This window comes from Pavona decussata, unplaced genomic scaffold (genome assembly GCF_977016875.1).
Source record: "Pavona decussata unplaced genomic scaffold, jaPavDecu1.1 SCAFFOLD_143, whole genome shotgun sequence".
NCBI classification, from domain to species: Eukaryota; Metazoa; Cnidaria; class Anthozoa; order Scleractinia; family Agariciidae; genus Pavona; species Pavona decussata.
The window spans coordinates 3,220,745-3,241,958 of record NW_028145556.1 but is presented as its reverse complement, the minus strand read 5'-3'; the positions used below and the strand labels follow the sequence as shown (position 1 = coordinate 3,241,958).

At 37.6% G+C, this 21,214-nt stretch overlaps 1 protein-coding gene across 1 annotated transcript; it reads right to left on the bottom strand.

The window, feature by feature from the left end:
* Positions 1-816: 816 nt before the first annotated feature.
* Positions 817-20,715, bottom strand: LOC146466622 (uncharacterized). Its single transcript, XM_085127086.1, has 6 exons — positions 19,938-20,715; positions 17,441-17,574; positions 15,994-16,012; positions 13,032-13,757; positions 11,220-11,408; positions 817-4,965 (listed from the first exon to the last, which is right to left on the bottom strand). Exons 1-6 carry the CDS (start codon positions 20,572-20,574, stop codon positions 2,930-2,932), a joined length of 3,741 nt encoding a protein of 1,246 aa, XP_084983212.1. The 5' UTR covers positions 20,575-20,715; the 3' UTR covers positions 817-2,929.
* Between the last annotated feature and the right edge of the window lie 499 nt (positions 20,716-21,214).

Sequence of the window (21,214 nt, the reverse complement as noted above, 5' to 3'; positions counted from 1 at the left end):
ACTAGAAATTTACTTTATTCTTAGTTCCTTGAATGCGAAACTTCATCGATTTCTTCACTGTCACTTCCTAACCAGCGATCAGACATGTTCTATCCCAGGCGTATATTTTCTAATCCTCGATCTGTTGTTTGGTTGTTTAATAGTCCGCAACATCGAAAAAACTGCTGCTCTTATAAAATTGGCGCGAAAACAGGATGCGCTCTTCAGCTAATTTATTTACCGGGTAAATCGTATTTCGCATAATTATGCCATTCCGCACGCCATTCTACATACCATTCCGCAAACTCTTTCCGCCTTTTACCCTCACCGGAAACACAAGTCGCACACAGGTTCCACCCTGCTTCAGTTCTTGATCGATCTTAGAGAAAAGCACGGTTAAAGCTTCTTTATCTGCTGAAACACTTGTTTCACGTACATCTGTAGACATTTAGAACAAACATGAAAAAAGTTTTATCCCAACTTAAACTTGGGCACGCGCATGAAATGGCGCCACAGATTACAAAATGTTTGCGTCAACGCTGTGTTTTGTTTTATAAATGCGGGCTTAATTTCAGTCAACAATTTTTAAATTTTGCAGAGTAGCTGCACTGGTTTGATCATTAAAGTTTTCTTTTGGTTTGTGAAGAAGCAAGATTTGTAAAAATCTAGAAGCAGCTCTTAAACGGCTCGCACTCTAGGATTTCATCCAATGACCCAGAAGCTGGAACACATTGAAAAACGCGAGCTTCTACTCCAGAAAGGAAAGGATTAAAAATCATCATTCCATTAAAAACCCAAAAGTCACCGATCACCTGGCAATGAATCAAAACAACACTATAACTCCACAATATCACATTTATTCTATATAAAGCCGTACATTTACAGAAGTATACTTTTTACAATATTTACAAACAATACTCTAATTTGTCCAGATTTGTGACACTTTCACTGAAAACATTAAAAGCTGTAAAACCAGCCTGCCAAAAATGATATAAGTTATTCTCTGAATGTAAACATGCACAATGACTCGTTTTGATTTGATATTGACAGAGCTTACTTTCTTTTCTTTGTTTCGTGTATACAGGCTGTCCATGTCACAGGTTTAACACGTTACACCTTGTACATGTACATACATATTTATTTACAAAGATAAACTTCAAAAAAACACAGAGCAAACAGCATACGAAAGAAACGAGCACGCCTTCTTTGAAGCTTTTTCATGGCTTCAATGCTCTACTTAGCAATGGTTGAATAATTACTAGTCGTAAAACCTAACTACCTTTCCTTGCTTTCACACACAAAAAAAAAACGCCAAAAAAAACCTACTGGCCTTTTGTCACGGCACAAATGAGGGGTTGCATTCATATATCAAGTGTTCTTCACAAAATACACAACTCCATTTTTGGAACAGACTACAGTTTGTACTGATTTTCTCAGTCTCCTACCTGACTCATGAAAACTCACAATTAGCCTCACGAAAATAAATTGGCAAAAGGATAAACATGAATGAAAGCATTAAACCTTTATGACTGAATGGCTAAACCGCTTCTACATATGAGCACGCTCTGTGTTTTTAAAAGTATATTTAAACCTCTCTTAATTAAACCTCCGTAAAATCTAAAGTCTTACATGTGGCAGATGGTGAGAAAACGTCGCCTTCTTTATTAGAGATTCAAATCCGCCCTTCTTGATTCTGTTATGAATCTGTGTTGCACAGAATTATTCAGTCATTTTCTTTTTTAGAGGGGGGTGCTTTTCTGAAAATTACTACTTTTCTTTCAAAAGCATAATAAAATTTTCAATTTTTATGTTTTTGAAGAAAGACATAAAAACATCCCCCCCCTACCCTCCCGAAAACAATGGCTAAATAATATTTCATCTAAAGCTTGTGACTGTCAAAGATCCAAATTCTGCTCCTCTCTCGTCATTGGTTCATTTTAAAATGCTGTTTGATCCAAAATGGCGGACATGCGTACTGCATAGGAAACAGTTAATTTTGCTGATGTCCTCTGATTGGTTGATTTCGATCCAAAATGGCGAACAAGCGAACTGCAGAGGGAACAGATATTTTTGCTGCTGTCCTCTGATTGGTTGATTTCGATCCAAAATGAAAAACATGCGAACTGCTGCTGTCTGCTGATTGGTGGATTTCGATCCAAAATGGCGGCTGCACCTGCAGCAGAAATCAGCTCACTTTGAACAGTTTTACAGCGTTTGGCGAAATTTGAACACATCATGTCCCTGAGGCTATAAAATGACTATAAATGAGAACTTTTACAAGCAGTACTCATGGAAACATAAACTTCGATGTTTGTACGGATAAAAAACGACTGTGGAGTTGATTTCGCTCTTGTGGACTTTTCACTCTTTTTGAGGAACTGTGCTGAAGACTTGAGGAATCAAACATGTAAAGTTGATAACGTCGCAAAAAATAACACAAGCAACGGATTTGTACAATTAAGAGACGGAGCAGAAAAGGATTGAAAGCCAGCAAGTTTTGGATATTTCTGACATTTGAATTCAAGCTGTTATTGGTTTAATCTTATCAACAACAAATTTATTAACCGAGAATATGATGAGCGTTGTTCACCATCTTTATTTGTGTGTAGGTGAGTGCCAAGATGTATGAAATAAAATGGTTTTTTTTTTTAAGTGTTTATTGTTTGTTAATAATTTCTTTGTCGATAAAACGGTCTATCTGACTGTATCACATGATTTCATACTTAAATTAAGACAGAATCCATGCTACATTCAACCAGGTTTGAAGAAAATATCTTAAATTTGCACCAAAAAGTGTCTAAGAGGTTAATCAACTTAATATCGGCTGGAAGTTAATGTAAGATTTTAGTTTTTACGGAGGACTGACACACTTTTGTTAATATTGGAGTTTTAAATAAGCTTACTCTGTTTCAAAAATACAAATGAAACTTGCGCTTAAACTTTGACGACATTAAATATAGATACGCTCACCATGTGCTGCTTTGAGTTTGTTACGAACAGAATAACTTATGTTATTGTAAGACAAATCCAAGTATTCCAGAGTATTATTATTACACAACCCTTCAGAAATCTTATCAGCGCATTCACTGTCGAGTTTATTGAAAGACAAATTCAAGATTCTCAGAGTATTATTAATACACAACATTTCACAAATCTTATCAGCGCATTCACTGTCGAGTTTATTGTCAGACAAATACAAGTGTTCCAGAGTATTATTATTACGCAACATTTCACAAATCTTATCAGCGCATTCACTGTCGAGTTTATTGCCAGCCAAATCCAAGATTGTCAGAGTATTATTAATACACAGCATTTCACAAATCTTATCAGCGCATTCACTGTCGAGTTTATTGTAAGACAAATACAAGTGTTCCAGAGTAGTATTATTACACAACATTTCACAAATCTTATCAGCGCATTCACTGTCGAGTTTATTGTTAGACAAACCCAAGCCTGTCACAGTTGTGTTCTCAGTGAGCATCTTAGCAATGACATCACACTCAACATAACCTAAATTTCTACGAAGGAAAAATACACCTTGAAGTGTCAGAAACTTACCGAAAGTACGTGCCAAATCTAAATGAAAATTACTACCTTCTTTTTTGCATTCCTTAATGCACTCCACAGCAACAAAAACCTTTTCAAATTCTTCATGTTTGTCAATGTGAGCCGCCAAACTCTGGATAAGAGCCGTTGCTTTGTCTTCTGATTCTTCCGCGAGTATGCCGCATGTAAACAACAGCACTTGATTGAGGTCAGCATGTTCAGAGAAATATCTCTCGTCACCAGCTAAATCTTCAGGACTCGTTTCTCCACTCAAAACTTGGCAACAGAGATAAAAGGAAGCGAACCATTCTTGAAAACTCTTGTGGAGAAACGAGTACTGGGGACATGGTTTTCGTTTGCTGCTTCCACGCTGCCATGACAGGAAACCGAACCCTGGGATGTCATCTGTGTGACTTTCAAGTTGATTCTTCTCAAAAAACTTCTTGTTTTCAAGTAGAGCCTTCCAGGCTATCAAGCCAAGCTGTTTTAGCTGTGATTTGTGCTCTTCAATGACATCTTTACTCGTTTCTGGTAAGTTCTTCTTTTTCTTGTACCTTCTCAGGACATCCTCTACAATCTCCCGGTAAAGATTAGTTTTACTTTCTGGAAGCTTGCCCTCCGAGTCTTCACACAGAAGGCAAAGAAGTGCAGTGTTGAGGGGATTTGCGATCAGTTCAGTCAGGCTTTTATCTTCGTTCAGTTTGTCCAAGAGCTTTTGGGCCATTTTCGTTCCCTGCTCTCCATCGCCTTTAAAGAACTTTTCAATAAATTGAATGGCATCAGCTGCAGTAAACCCTTCGATCTCCAAAAGTGTATCACAGTATTTTATCACTTTTACGCCAGCTTCGTGCCGAGCTGTAACCACAAGGGGACATCCATGAAATATTGTGCTTCTACCTTGAATAATTTCTAGTAACTCTGGAAATTTACCACTAGGCAGTTCGTCCATTCCATCCAGAACGAGCAGGATATTAGACTGATTGTGTTTAATGAAGTCGAAGAATTTCTCTCGCTCTAGTTCTTTAACATCTAAGGGCAGGACCTGAGTGGCAATGGCGTCCTCAAGGTTTGAATCGATGTCGCAACATCTTATCAACAGAACCACTTTAAATCCCAGAAAATGTCCTCCTGCTTTCCCTGTGGCCCAATCGAAAGCAAGTTTGTTGCAGTATGTCGTTTTTCCCATGCCAGGGTCACCTTCAATTAAAATTATTCTTGGGCTAGTACATTCTTCATGTGGTTCAAAGATAGCAGACATTTTAACAAATTTGTTGGTCATCTTGCCTCTCGTTTTCTCTTTATTGCGCATTATGAGCCTGGTGAAGATTTCTTCAAGGGGAAAGTTAAACTCCCCTTCACACCAAGGGAAGAGAGCAAGGCATCCTACATCTCTTTTGTACAGTTCACGTATTGGCTCAATGTACTCAGCTTTGGAACCATCTAAAAGTAAGACGTACTATTAGTAAAATACCGCTATATCAGTTCTCGATTAGATTGTTGACTAGCGTTTGTTTTACAGTCAGTATAAATTGCAGACTGGATATAAAATGCAAACTGAAACAGAGACTAACCCAGTGTTCTACAAATCTAAAAACAGTGCAAGGAATTGGGAGAATGGTAACAGGTCCCCTTCCCGTCGAGCTAAGAGCATCGGGTTTGACAATCAGAAGTCAGTATGTGCGGCTTCCGCTCACTTCAGTTTTTAGTAACTGTTCACATGGGGGAATATAGACTACATGTATTAGTAGTGCCTTTCTAAATAAGCGAGCAGGCGAGCTAAAAAGACCAAATTGAAGCAAGTGAGCCACACCCATTTTCTATCACCACAGGAAAAGCAAAATGATAAAGAGAAAGGTCTGCTTGCATTGAATCGAATCTGTCATAGTTTGAGGATAAAATCACGGCACACAACGCCCCCTCCCTACCCCCCTTGCTCACTCTCTTTCACCTCAGTGTATATTTTGATGAAGGGAATAACACTAAACAGTAGCATCAAAGAAAGAAAGTTTGAAGTGGTGGAATGATTCAAAGACAAATGTAAGTTTCTTTACCTTACCAACGGATGTTGAAATTTAGCTAATTTCACGTTCGCAATCTATAAACTGTTGAGGCTTGGGGACTGTTCATTAATTCTAGCAGGGGTACCATTTTCAAAATTAGTCGTTAGTGGGGGGGGGGGGGGGGAGTGGGACGTTTTTTTGCTATGGCAAAATATGAGGGGGTACAATTTTATCTTTATTAAAACTGTAGTTTTCATGCAACATGGTGGCGCCAAAAAAAAACTTAAAAAGAACTTGAGATTTTTTAAAGAGCTACGTTTGAGTGGACCATTATTTGGGTGTCTCTTCGGGCCTCCCAGTTGGATCCACCATCACAGCACTCGTGCAGGGAATTTCCGAGCACAGTCGATATTTAAAGATGGGGTGTTTAAAGATGGCAGACTCTTATAGTATAAGGTCTTCATAGAGGGGACAAGTTCAGGGATCTAGAGTGTTGTTCTACTTCTTTTAGGGACTTGAATGGATTTTCATAGAAATATTCCTATGTTCAATGGTTGCCTAATTTTGCATCTTTCTTTAGCCCAAGAACTATTTGTTTCAGATGTAGCTGAAGTGCTTGGTTTTTCGAGATGAGTTCTTTGTTAAATAATGAGACCCAGGTATCCCATACTTCTGTTCTATTTTAGATACAAGGGATAGGACGGGTTGGGGTGGGTGGGGGTGTATAATTTTTGTTCAAAAATTTTTCAGGGGGATATGTATTTTGACATTCCAAATTTGAGAGGAGTGGGATGTTTTGCTGAGCAATCTAAAAAAAAAAAAAAAATTGCCCAACCCCCCCCCCCCCCCAAATCAGGTATAATTAAAAAACAGTCCCTTGCAAAGGGACAGGCTGACTGCACCCCAATACTGTGCTGCACTGAAAGGTAAGCTTAATCCCACTTAATGATTATCAATTATTACTCGTTCTCTAAATTCTCTCAAAGCGTGAGCTTCGGCTATCTGTGCCCCGACAATTTTCTCACAGGTGATAAAGGACAATGAAATTATTTATGCCTAATCTCCATTTTCTTAGTTATTTCTTAGGAGTTGTACACAACTGCCCCTAGCAGCAAGAAGAGGCGGCTGTATTCTCAGGCTTGATTTGAATAAAATTAGGATTGAAAGATTGAAACCACTGGCATATTTCAAGTTGAATAGCGCCTGGACAATCTATTCATTCTTCTTATGAAACTTTGTATAACATTTTGAAACAGGCCACTGTTATTGTCTGTCAGCAGTCCGGGGTAACGTCATTAAAATTAAAATTTTGTCATTTCTGAGTAATTATTTACTAACGATCATACGTGATTATTTTGGGTGGTCGCTTACCAGAAACAGAAAACAAAAGAATGTGTCAAATTTCTGGCCTAAAAAGTGGTCGCTGTTTGAGCGGTGGTCGCTTACAAGAGAGCTCTTGAAACAGTATTTAACTGAAAAACAAAACGGTTGTTTACGAAGTGGTCGCTTACGGGAGGTGGTCACTTACGAGAGGTGGTCGCTATGAGAGAGTTGACTGTATTCTCGGGGGGGGGGGGGGGGTACTCCCCTATATGGGCTATACGGGGAAGTGCCGCTGGATAGGGTATGGTTTTTGGCCCCTCTGTCCTGAACAGGGTATATTATTTCAAGCGAGTCTGTCCCGGACCCGTCCTAGACAGGGTATGGTTGCAAGACTGTCGGCGAGTATTTGGCAACCCGAAATCAGAGACGTTAGTCTGCATTTATTTTAGTGAACAATGCTTCACGTCAATTGAGTTTCCACTTAAGGTTCATTGCTGTTAATGCGAAATTTTGGGATTTTTCGCCATCACTTCTAGGATGTGTATTATTTTATCTGTTGTGACTGGTATTCGCATTTCAATGCGTGGAACATCACGTCTGGTAAGTGACAGTGGGCCTTTAAATGTTATTACTATTACCAATAACCACTTGTGTAACACAAGAGCTAGATGGTGTCCTCTGTCCTAAATAGGGTTTTGAAATTGAGGACATTGTCCTACACAGGGTAGGTATCTAAGGTTATTTTCGTCCTAAACAGGATCAGGGTTTCAAACTCCAGCGGCACCCCTATACCCAAACATGGGTCAAGTGCCCCCCCCCCCCCCCCCCCAGGACTGTATTGTAAAACGTTCAATACTCAAGTGGAACAGTGAGTGGTTTCGCTACCAAATTTTGATCATTTTGTGGCATTTTATGGTCTATAAATCAACAACAGTTTTGTATGGTCTATACTCTTGTAGGCCATAAATGACATCCTGAATTGTTCACAACTCAACTGAAGCTTTGCTATCAAGTTGTGAACCTTAATGGCATCATCTCCTGGTCTATAAGAGTAAAGACCATGCAAAACTGCCGTCGATTTGTTTCTTACAATAACATGGAAAAAGTACAAACCAAATTGGTTTTATTTTCCCTTTGAAAAAGTATGTGGATTACATGTGACATCATTTTTATTGTATGTACCCTTGCGGTAGACAATGACTATGAGCCAATCAGTGAGTGGGAATTTTGACAGTTATATTAAAAAAGATTATGGCAGCTGATATCTATGAAGATTCCCTGTGTCTGCAGTATTACAATCTATTGTAGAGAAAGTCTTGCCTCATGGCTACCCGTTCTAGGTCAGGTTAGATGCACAATCACAACCCCATTGGAGGGCAGCACATATCCATATGGGTTTTGTAAGGGAGTAACCCCCGGGGCCTGTCTCATGGCTCCAGGGATGTACCTCAATCACCAGTGATTTCCCAAGAAAGTTACCACATTCTCTTAGTGTTAAGTAATGACAAACCTCATGAGAATAAATTATTACAATATGGGTTCACCTAAAACATGGAATCCGGAATCCGGAATCTGGAATCCCGAATCCAGAATCTGGAATAATAAAAAAAAAATTAAAATTCGTCAACATGAAAATTTCAACGAAGGTTAAAGTTACTTGGAAAACAGTTTTTATATATTTTGGAAAATTGTAATATCAGTCAGGAGCCCAGTGGAATTTTCAAAAGTTTCCCTTAGATTTCAATTGCTTAGGCAGTTGAGCCACTCATTTGGAATAAAGGTTCCCAATCTTCAAACATACCCTTAAATACCCCCACACCTCTTCCTACTCGATAACGTTTCCTCCTGCAATAGCACGTAGATAGACAATGAAACGTAACTAGAGAAAAGAGTAAGTGTTGCGTTTATCCCTCATCAACTCTTCGCAAGACTTACTGTCTTTGCATAATAAAGTCATAAAACAAGTCCGTATGGGGGTGGCTTAGCTTTCATCTAAAAAAAAGCTTCGAATTGGCACCGACCCTGGATAGACAGGGGGCAAAGTTATTTATTCATCCGTCCGTTCGATCATTCATTCGTTCATTCATTCCCTTCATTCCTTCGCTCACTCACTCACTCGCTCGTGGTTCTGTCATGCCTGCCGGCATACATTCGTACATTCAATAATGTATGCATGTATTCATATATGCACCTTTTTACAAAAGAGTGTCGAGCTGCCGGTACAAAGGAAACGTTTTATGTCGATAGCCTTTTTTGAAATACAGTAAGAACTTCAGGAGCCTGTGAACGATTACCCATAATTTAGTAATCACAATAGCAGGATGTAGACAACAAATTATTTTATATCCTCTAATTCCAGATACCTTGGAAGCCGTAGATCTATTGATTTTGATTTAGAGGTAATAAGTCTAAATATTTTAAGCCCCATTCCCACCCTTATGCCCAAACAATTTGTTGAGCCGTAATATACGTTAGTCACAATGTTATGACACGTGTAAAGATATATTTCCATCGTCACCATTGTGAATGCGCTAATTTGCCTACTGTGCCTGTCAAAACACCACCAATCGTACACATCTCTCTCCCCTAGCTTTTCCGAAAGAACGAAAATCCCCTACTCACAAGCCAATCAGCATACGGCAAGTTACACAGAAAAAGAAAAATAGAAACAAAAGAAAGTCTTTCCTGATTTACGGATTCCGTGTATTTGATTTTATAAACATAGATAGGTGTCGTTCTGGTGCGTTTTAAAGTTTTACGCTTTAAAGGGACTGTCTTAGAATACTAACAAAATAGGCTTCACTGCAGCAATTGAAATCTTAGGCAAACTTTTGAAAATTTCACAGGGCTCCTGACTGATATTATAATTTTTCAAGAGCTATAAAAACTGTTTCCCAAGTGACTTTAACCTTCTTTGAAATTTTCATGTCGACGAATTTTCATTTTTGTTTGTTTTTTATTCCGGATTCCGGATTCCGTGTTTTAGGTAAACCCTTACAATATGGTATTTTTTTCAATAACTGTCAAAATTTCCACGTGTTGATTGGCTCATAGCTATTGCCTATAACAGTACAGACAATAAAAATGATGTCAGATGTAATGTGCACACTTTATCAACTGAAAATAAAGCCAATTCTGTTCCTGCTTTTGCCATGTTATCCAAAAACAAACAGTTAGTAGTTTTCTGGATGAAAACACAACAACAACAACACAACAACACAACAACACTTTATTAACAATAGACAGTTACAAGGTGTTATATACCTACCCGCAAATAGCTGAAGCTAGTCGAGGCGGGTAGGTATGTTTATGCTAAACTAAATACAAATACATTTGGTGTTTACAACTGAATTGACTAAAATAAAAGTTAAATAAGTAGTAAACAAACAAGTGACGCAAAAAAGGGGATTCGCTAGCTGATAGAAATTAAAGGATTGTTACATATTCAGAAGCTTTTCATTATTTCAAGAATTGAAGAAGGTGTAAGGTAAGCATTTTCTTTTTTTAAAATGTTGATTAGTATTTCATGTATTTGTTTCTTGAATAGTTTTCTGTTGTCAGACTTTCTAATATTATCCGGTAAAGAATTCCATAGCCGTGCACCAAATCGAGAAAATGAATTCTTTAGTTGATCAAGACGTGAAGACATGATATAAAATTTGTCGGCGGTTGCTGACCGGGTGTTGTAGGAGTGTATATCTGAGACATGTTTAAATAAATTTTGAATATGAACAGGTGCTAGTTTGTTTTGGATATCATACATTAAACAGGAAACAGATTCGACATAGAGAAAATGAACAGGTAGGATGTTAAGTTTAATGAAGTAAGGAATAGCGTGTTCACTTTTTGTAGAAAAGTTCATCAAACGTAGAGCTCGTTTTTGTAGGAGAAGGAGCTTTTCTAAGTTAGACTGAGAAGCTTGACCCCACGAACTAATTCCATACATGAGGTAGGGGGAAATAAGAGATTGATATAACTTAACAAGAATAGAAAAGGGTACAAAATGTCTCAATTTAGCTATGATGCCAATGGCCTTGCTAATTTTTAGGGCGATTAAATCTATATGAACTTTCCAGTTGAGATTCTTGTCAATGAGTATGCCAAGATATTTCACATGATCTTTACATTCTAATGTTGAATATGAAACTTTATCATTGTCGTAAATATTTATCGTTGGTTGATAAGGAAGTTTCTTTTTGTAATTAAGAAATATTACATAATTAGATTTCTTAGAAAACCGACCTTCATTCTTGCATTTTCCTTAGTAAAATAGTTTAGCAACTACAACTGATGACACTGCATGACCTTTTGGATTCCAAAAGATGAGAGACTTCCCACGAGGAACACACCTTTTCCAGCAATAACACTTACCTTGATCGTGGTGAGGCCATTCTTTGAAAACAATAGGATTGCTTAAAATATTTGCCACAAGGGAAGCAGCCATGGTACTCGCGAAGTACTTCCAGTCATCACTTACAGACTGACTGAGATCTTTATCACTGGCCACACCTTTCACTATCAGCCACTCCATTTTATCATCATATGCTGCTGCAAAAAGACCTGTCAAAAAGATGAAACAGATTGAAGTCATTGCTCCAACTTAACTGTATTGATCCTAGCCAGTATCCTTAACATAACCTTGGGGAAAGATCACAGTGGTTTAGCTCAACACCCAATGTTGTCACATTAGGCAACAACACTGGAGAGGGTGGGGTGATATTAGGGAAAGGAAGCGATGGAATGACTTCTGTTAGCCACCTTTAGTAGCTTTGATTATTGCTTATGGCTCAAAAAAGCTATAAATTGCTGTTCAGTTGTTGACAGAACAAAGGATAATGACCGAAAACTGCTACCTTGTTGCCATGCAAGTGACATTTATATAGACATTGTAGTTGTGATATAGGAAATGTTTAACTACCATTTATGTAACACTTCCTTTTCCCTTTTGCTCTAATCTAAATTTCATGTAATTTTCACATATTTTAACTTAATTCAAAATTATTTGATTTTAATATGAACTATGCAGCCCTGTAAATGATTTGTGTACCACATATGATCCACTAACTGAATCTGAAATGCATCCTGAGATTGGATATGTTCAAAACCCGAAAGCAGCCACCCTTCTGAAAGATAACGACCCCTTAACATACACATCTTGACTCAGATCTTGCTAGTGATTGAATTATTACATGGCTGGACGCTGTGCAAGTTGTTAATATGCTGAGATATATATGGTACGAGAGATACAACAGGGCTAATTTAAAATAATGTTCCCTGGATCGGTTATGTACTTGAAAGAAACTGTAAGGCCAAAGACTTAATATTTAAGAATTCGTCCATGCTTAGCATGCGTATATTGAGTTATGGATGCACGTGGGAAGTTTGAAGAGCTCGAAAGAAGCGTAAGAGTTGCTTGAGGCGTAGTCGGGAGCAACTCTAGCTTCTTGAGTGCTCTCCAAACTTCCCAAGTGCATTCATAACTTGGTATATGCACAGCTAAAAGCATGAACCAATTCTTTTTTAAGACAGTGAAAATAAAGTATTCCTTGAAAACAGGTTTTGTTCCTGATAAACTACAAAATTCTCTGTACAATTAAAAAATGGTGAAATCGGTTTAATCTTAACTTTTCATTAAACTTTGGCAAGCCCTTATATATGTACATTTTTTATGGTGTTGTCCCTCTGTAAAAAGTTCTTAATTATAACATAGCATGCGCATGCTTCCCCCATCTGACTTGCACACGTCATCGGATGGACGCACGGCCTTACGTATGTTGAGAAATGTACCATGATGACGCCAATAGCAATTAGATTAGGATGCACGCGCGCTATGTTATTAATCTTAACATTTTCCAAAAACAACAACACTTTGCACACCTTTTTAGTTCAAATTGTACATTTAGAACCATCTTTTCACGATAAAGTGTACGACCCACAATCACAGTTTGCTACACATTTTAGTTATAGCTTCAAGTAACAAGAGCATTAGCCTCCTAAATCTAAAAGCAACAAGGGTCATCATTACATTCCTGCTAGCTTAAGCCTTTGAGATGGTTAGAGTCTGTTGTAACACAGTTCATCACCGAGACATTTTTTTATATTTGTTGGGCTCTCTCATGTTTAAATACCGAGGCTCAGCATAGCAGTGTGATCGACTAGCACTGAAAGATTATTAACTCTTACCTTCACCTTCTGCTTCCAAGGCAACTGCAGAAGGAAACTGCTTGCTAATCTTCTCTGGGGCTACTTGCTCTTGCAGGCTCAGCACATCGGCATCACAATGTACTCGCACTTCCTGCTCATCTGGGTTTTCCAAAGGAGCTGTCCAGCCGTCAGATGCATGTCTGATGAGGTTGCCAATATATTTGCTTACAGGGGTTCTGAAGGCAGGGGTTGTCAACTTGGCAGACACCACTACGTCTCCAATTTTGATAATTTCAGAATTTAAACCATGGCAGGTGCCCACAGAAATCACAGCTTTGGGGCCCAAGACCCTGACAGCATTTTTTACGACAGTTAAAGAGCCGCTTGGAACCGCAGAACCTTTGGAACATTTTATCAATGCAATCTTAAGCTTCTCCTGCTCACCACTTCCAATGTTTCCAAAGCAGACTGGACCAATATCTTTGTGGTAACTCTTGAATGCTTTTTCAAGATAGAAATAACAGCTCAAGAAGTCACACTCCTCCACAGTCAATAAAAGAACATCAACCGGGAGTTGAGCATTGCTCCAATCTATGTAGGTGTTAGGAAGATCGCTTGTCTTGGGAAGCTTAAAACAGAGTTGTGGTGGCTTTCCATTGCAATCACGTGAACTGCCTTCTCCAGTCTCTTTCATTTTTGTTCCTAAATAAGAAAAAAGAAAAAGCACAAAATAAACAACCAAGGAAAACAAACCACAGTTTGTTCAGACTCAGGTGTATTGTTGTTTATAAAATTATACAGAGCAAATTTTGTTAAATGTTACATTACGGGGAAAATGACTTTTACCATTGTTGCAAAGAATTAATATATCTTTGAAGAGATTGTGCTTTGCTTGGGGATATGCAATTTATTAAAAAATGACACTTTACCATTTCCTTATAATAAACATTACAACTTAATAGGAAATCACCACGGTCACCATTGAAAAGTTCACCTTAAATTAAAGCTGTCATGTTTAGCATCAAATTTTGAAAGACCTTTTAAAGTCCTTGCTTGGTACCATTCACGCAATTTAAACAATGACACAATTTCAATGTCGATCTTTTTTACAGTATAGTGCACTGCAAAATGTTGCTAATAATAAAAAAAGTGTGCAAACAGTAAGATTTAAGGGCTACTGATAAAAAGACAAAAATGGCTTAGTTAATACCAGGCATGTACATGTACTGATCCAGTTTAACTTTTGGTAACTGATGTCAGAGGTTAAATGCCCAAAGTTAAGTATACATTTTTAACTCGTGAATTCGCGCATGCGCAATGAACGAGTTATAGCGATAGCTGACTGTGCGCTTGGTTGGTCGTTCGGTTCTGTCGTTAACTTTCGGGCGTGCGCAGTCAATGAGTTTTAAATTCAATTAGTGGAAAAAACACGCAAACATTTTTTGTTCACGGCGCATCAGGTGATTCTTATTTAATATGTAGAGAATAATTTGACGATCATTTAGTGCAAGAATGGAGATTTTTCGTTCAATCTGCGCAAAGTTACATGTTTTTTCAGTTTTTTTCAGAAAGGCCGGGGTCGTCAACTCAATTAGTGAAAAAAAAAAAACGTGAAAATTTTTTTCACGACGCATCAGAATTCTCTAATCCATTCTGTAGAGAATAATTTGACAATCATTTTAGTGTAAGAATGAAGATTTTTTGTTGAATCTGAGCAAAGTTATAGGTTTTTTCGTTTTTTTTCCACGAAATGCGGTGTCTTTTAAGAATTAAAAATAATTTAATTTAAAAGTAATTGTCGGCATGGACTTTGAATAAACAAGACGCTTTTTAGAGCTTTTACCTTTAGCACTGGTGGCCTTATTTATTGTTGGCTTCACCGATTTTTTAACCTATCCTCCCTTCGCGATTGAACTAACTGAATCGTTTTAGTCAGAAAGAATGCGTGAGAAAGCGGAAAGTGCCATGTCACGCATCAGTGATGTCGTAAACAAAATTATGCAAATTTCTGGTGAAATGAACACTTTAAGATGTTGTCAGCTTTCATAGAGGTTTCAAAGGGAAAAAATATTTCATTTTCGCAATTTACAACTGGTAATTTTTGGGAAAGCAAAAGGACGCGGTCAATAAATAATTCTTATTACCAAGAGCTTGTCATATTTCATTATTTTTACTAGAGGATTACGTGGACTGAACTCCAAAGGAAAAATTTCACGCATTTATGTCGGGCATGAAATGTAATGCGATACTTTGTTGAACAGATTTCCCTTTGTGAGATCGGTTTGAAAAACACAAATCTACTTGGAAGTTAAAAAAAGTATGCCCTACAGTAATTTTGTAATTTTAATTCCCAAAAAAACTTCACTTGCCCATCGGGCAAGTGATGGTCAGAATCCACCAGCCCGATTGCAAAATCCAGTAGCCCCGGACTATCGGACACGAATTTCCATGACGTAGCTGCACATGGCGTGCCTCTATGAACTTTGAATAAAAAAACACGTGATTTTTTTTAATCGGCGCATCAGAATAATTGGCTTATTCAATCTTTAGAGAATAATTTGACAATCATTTTTATAGTACAAGGATGATTATTTTTCGTTACATAATCGGGCAACGACATAATTTCTTTTAGCTTTCAAGGAAGTTTCCGTAGCCGTCTAAATTTCAATTACTGATGTGTCATCTGCATTCACGAGTTGGCTCACAGGAGCCTTTGATCTATTTACCCAAAAACACATTGTTGATTTATCAGGTGCCTGCCCAAAGTGTTAACTATGGTATGGGGAGAAGAAAGATGAGGTGAGGTGAAAGAGGAACGTTTGGCCTCAATCATTTCCCAGCTGTAAATTATTAAGCTCTCTCTTTTTCCGCCACTGCAGCCTATTTTTTCTGTGAGCACAATCTCTGCTGAATGTTTGGTTGATATATCAAAAATGAGAAAGAGTGTTTCATCTGATTTGTAAACAAGGAGATGAGGCATAGCTGAGTTTTCTCAATGTACCTTGATCGGATCGAGGTGTCTGAAAATCAAATGAAACACAGTCTTTCAAGTGTTTCATATAAGTTCTCACGCCACTGATGATTCTTGGCGAAATTCAGAGCAAAGGTCTGACCAAAGTTGTTGATAATAAACATCACATTTTCAAGCCTTCAATATTTTCCTTTGTTTTCCTCTTCATGGATTGTTAATGAGTTTGAGAAGGAAATAATATTTTTAAGAACCAATTAACTTGGAGGGTTCAAATTTCTGTAAACCTACTTTGCTACTCAGCTGTCACACCTGGCTTGAGACTAGCTTTTTAGCCAACTATCCCAGAGGCTTAGGAACATGTCTGACTTCAACAGCCAAAGAAGACGCGCGTGGAAATTACTAAACTCACGAAGGCGTTTACATGAAAACGAGTCCGGTGACCCCCTCTTTTTATTGCTTCAAAATGATATTATTATTGAGAGGAAACATCAGAAAAAATATTAAAAAGTTCTACGGAAGGAAATTTTCACTGCGTAAAAATTGTCTTTTCTCCCAATTTACAAAAAATCCGTTCCGTAGAATTTTTTAAGGTCATTGTGCATTTTCCTTTTCAAATGCCAAAAGCTATTACTAAAAAAAACAGGGGGTCACCATGTTAATTTTTTAATTATTAGTGCCACAAGCTAAAAAGTAGGTCTGAATAATCCTTTGAAAACGTTGCCATGTAAACCGCCAGTGCCGAAATAACACTTAATTTTGGTCAACTATAAATTATATAATTCAACCCTACAAAAGTGTTACAATGGCCTTGGTTTATCTTTTTGTCCTATCCTTTCAAAGTCATAAACTGTCAAAAAGCTGAAAACTGGTAGCAGCCACATTAAATCATTTAAGGACGGTGCCTACTAATAAAGAAGAATTTTTGCGTGGTTTGTAACTATGCGGGGAAAGCAGATCTTCGCAAGGGATATTGAAATCGAAAAAGAAAATTGGGGGTAACCACGCACTTTTTACGAGATAATTGAACAACAATTATTCTAAAAAGGAGTAAAATACAAAGCAATGTATGGCGTTTTTGCCGAATTAAAACTTCATTATCTCTGAAAAATGATGTTTACCCCAAATTATCTTTTTGAATGACACAAGCACTTGCTAAGTTCTGCTTTCTCTGCATAATTTTAAACCATGCAAAAATATCCCTGTGTTAGAAGGCACCACCCAGAGGAAAACTGAGTATCTTTAGATGCAGATGCAGAACGTATGCGCAGTAACAAAAGTAGGCACCGTCCCTAAAACAAACGAAAACATATGAAGGAAAAGGAACATGAACAACTTAGTAATTAGTCCTAAAAACTTAGAACTATTACAAAAATGTTGTACCACATCAGTTGCCAGATTCTGGTATAATAAATGTAGAATGTCAAGGAGAATGCATAAAGTTATTTAAGTAATCAATTTATTTATTATAGTTATGCACCTTTAAGCTGCAGGAGAGTAGGTGTAGCTCACCTTTGACTTTTGCGGCATTTTTCTTAGAACAAATTCCTTTCTCTTCTGGAAGGTTTTCTTCAGTTCTGTCTTCATTTGTCTTCTGTTTCTTTGACATTATACCTTGATGAAAGAAACAGCCATAACATGACTTCCCTAAATGAACTCATTACAAAATGTTACACAGTTAAAGGATGGAGGGAAACTAATAGTTGCAGCTATTTAATGCACCTAAAATTAATTAAGGAATTGAGGAAAACAGTGAACCCATAACCCACTGGAATCACACTGAAACGGCCAAAATATGCCACACAAACGCTGTCAAAGCATCAAGGTGACAAGGTAAAGAATTTTTTGTTCAATTAATGGTCTTTATTTTTGACTCCTAAACAAGTTCGTAAATTCCCATACAAACCCTTACAATATTATTTACGCCATTGCACGACACTCATCGTGACACTCAAATAAATTTTACAACCTGACATTACAAAGGTCAAACAAAGGTTTTATATATACGCTCATGCAGCTTGGGCTACCTGTGGGACAACTCCTGGTTTCTTAAGGAGATTAATTGCATATGCATGTCAATGCTTGTTGGCCTTTTAACTACATAGTTAATATGAATATTCCATGTTAAGTCATTGCTAACATATACCCCAAGGATCTTATAGTTGCTTACTTGTTTAATTACAGTTCTAATTAACTGTAACTCATTAGTGGAAGATGGCTGGAATTGTAGGAAATTATTTACAATGGGCGCACGGCACTTACTAACTTGTGAATGTGCGCATGCGTAATGAACGAGTTATAGCGATGGTGGGATTTCACTTGGTTGATTGGTTGGTTGGTTCGGTTGTTAACTTTCAGGCATGCGCAGTGAATGAGTTTTAAATTCAATAAGTGGAAAAAATATTTTTCATGGCGCATCAGAATAATCTTATTCAATCTTTATAGAATAATTTGACGATCATTTAGTGCAACAATGGAGATTTTTCGTTAAATCTGAGCAAAGTTATAGGATTTTTTTTGTTTTTCTACAAAGTGCAGCGTCTTGAATTCAATTAGTGAAGTGTCGGCATGAACTTTGAATGAAAAAACACATGAAAATATTTTAATCGGTGCATCAGAATAACCTTATTCAATGAGTAGAGAATAAGTTTACAATCATTTTTATAGTACAAGAATGGCTATTTCTTGTTACATGGTCGGGCAAAGATATAATTTCTTTTAGCTTTCAAGGTAGTGTCCATAGCTGTCTTAATTTCAATTACTGATGTGTCATTTGCATTCACAGGAGCCCTTGATTATTATTAAGGCGCATGACACACTCTGCAGCAAAGTGATGGATTTCAATTGCAATGCATGTTAAATAGCTTAGTGAGCACCTCAAAATGACTTCATAGGCAGTGGTGTCATCCACATACCTGACTCTATAAAGCCAATTAGCCCAATTTTGATATATAAAATTCAGCCTGGAACAATGTGAGGCTCCGGGGAATAAATTGTAGAGTTTATATGGGTTTATTCCCTGGAGCCTCGCAGTGATGTTTATTGTTCAGGCTTATTTTTAATATATCAAACTTGGGTTCTTGTTCCCCAACCTAATTAACTAAGAGTGCAAACAACAGAGGCATGAACTTCATGACCTGGGGAATACTCCCATGGAAAAAAAACGGATGCAGATACCCAGCCACTTATGTTAACCCTTTGAGGCCTGGAAGTAAGAAAGGCCCCCATCCAATTTGCAGGAAAACTATTTATCTCTAATAAATTGAGTTCAAGGATCAACACATTGTGATCAACTAAGCCAAACCCTTTTGAAAAATTGGCGAAAAATTTTTTGGCATAGTTATCACCTCTATTCAGCAAATTTTAAGAATAGTATGTAAAAAATACACTGAGGCTTGTGTAGTAGATTTCCCTGATAGAAAATAAAAGGCTTGGAGTCTAACTTATCTGATACTTGCTTGATCAATGAGACTAAATTAAGTAAATTCCTCCATTACTTTCACCAACTGAGATGTACATGTAAGAGTTATTGGTCTCAGATCATCTTGAACTAACTTCAGGGGAGAACACTTAATTGGGTACAGGGTGAACTAAGAACTCATTGTGCTTGTCCAAGCAGCAAGAGAGCGTCTTATTAATGTATGAAATATTATTATTTTTTTTTTTTTGGAAAGTCAACCAATCTTCTGAAGAAACACAGCACACGTGATATCCTTCTCACAAAGAAAGGAGCAAAGCACTTGTCAGGCAAAACGGAATTACATTAGTTAGAACATGATACAAAATTATTGCCATGCATATGTATACCGAACACAGGGACCCAAGTAAACTTTAAATAAGATATAACGCATGTAAATAATGGTAGCTTTCAAGACAAACTTGTTTCTTTTACTTACTAAACAAATTATATAAAGTTCAAGCTCTGACTGTAACTACATACATTTATTGAATTGACGGTAGTAACATTACTTAAGTACCTTCTATCTCTGAGACTTTATCCTTAATGCTGTCGTCCTCTTTCTTCCACTCCTTTAATAACTCTTGGTAATGCTCCTCAAAATCAGGATCCATCTCTTCAGTCTTGAGCTGATCGATAGTGGCTCCATAATTTGACATTTCACCTCCAAGTCCTACCAGTGCATTACTGATTTCCACCCAATAGAAGCTAAAAGTTTGATCATCTACAAAAGCCTGGTTGTCATGACTGTAGACATCATTTCTGTAAAACAGTACCCTGGCTACGTTTGCTTCAATGCTGGTATCTTCAGCAGGTGGAAGACTGTCCCAGCCAGAGGTGGGAGGACTCGAGCCACAAATGTTCTTCAGTAGCAATACCAAGAGTGTGATGTCAAAATTTGCTGATGATAGAGATGAAGGGATAGTGGGGTACAGTTTTCCCCATTGTGTAAGATTCAGAATTCGTTTTTTCCGAAGAGACTGTAGTGTGGGATGCACTGGAGGATGTATCAAAATTTTATGTAGATCTCCTGGTTGGTAAATTCTGTCAAATGTGTCCCTCAGGGCCTGGGTCCCCACATCCACCAGAAGTCGGCATAGGCGGGCATAATTAGTTGTCCCCTTGGTGGATGCAAATGGTGGTGGAGCAGAAGCCATGAATGATGACTAGATCATCAAACCTATAAAAATAAATGCTGTTGTTAAAGAGGGCACTGAGAACCCAGATTTACCCTGAAATATCAGATTCATTATTTTCAATATCCACTACCCCCTGGAGAAAGTAATTAACTGCTATCAATAAATTATTAGTGTCTCAGCTCATAAAAATCCACTTGCGTCATCAAAATGCCAAGAAACCTGTGTGAGGCTCAAGACAACATGTCTGCACCTGGCTTAAAACATTAAATACAAAGGGGACCTGGGTCCATTCAGCTAGATAGTAGCTAAGCACCTTAATAATCAATGGAGTTTTCTACAATCACTTTCTGCATTCCTTTAAGAATTTTCACAAGCATGTAACACTGGATCACTTGGGTGAGGGCAGTTTATTGAGGAATTAGTCCTGAAACACAACAAGAGTGCGAAAAAATCTTTGGAATGCAGAGCATGTTGCAGAAAACTCTCTCTACTGGTATTATCTTACGATGCTTTGATTTGCAACCAGACACTGGAGAGGTAAGGATGTGAAATGCGCCCGTTAAATGGAGGTGTCATTAATAAGGGCAATACAAGATGAATACCAAAAGGCCTCAAAATATGACTCACTCAGATTTAACTACGTAGTATGTAATAATTA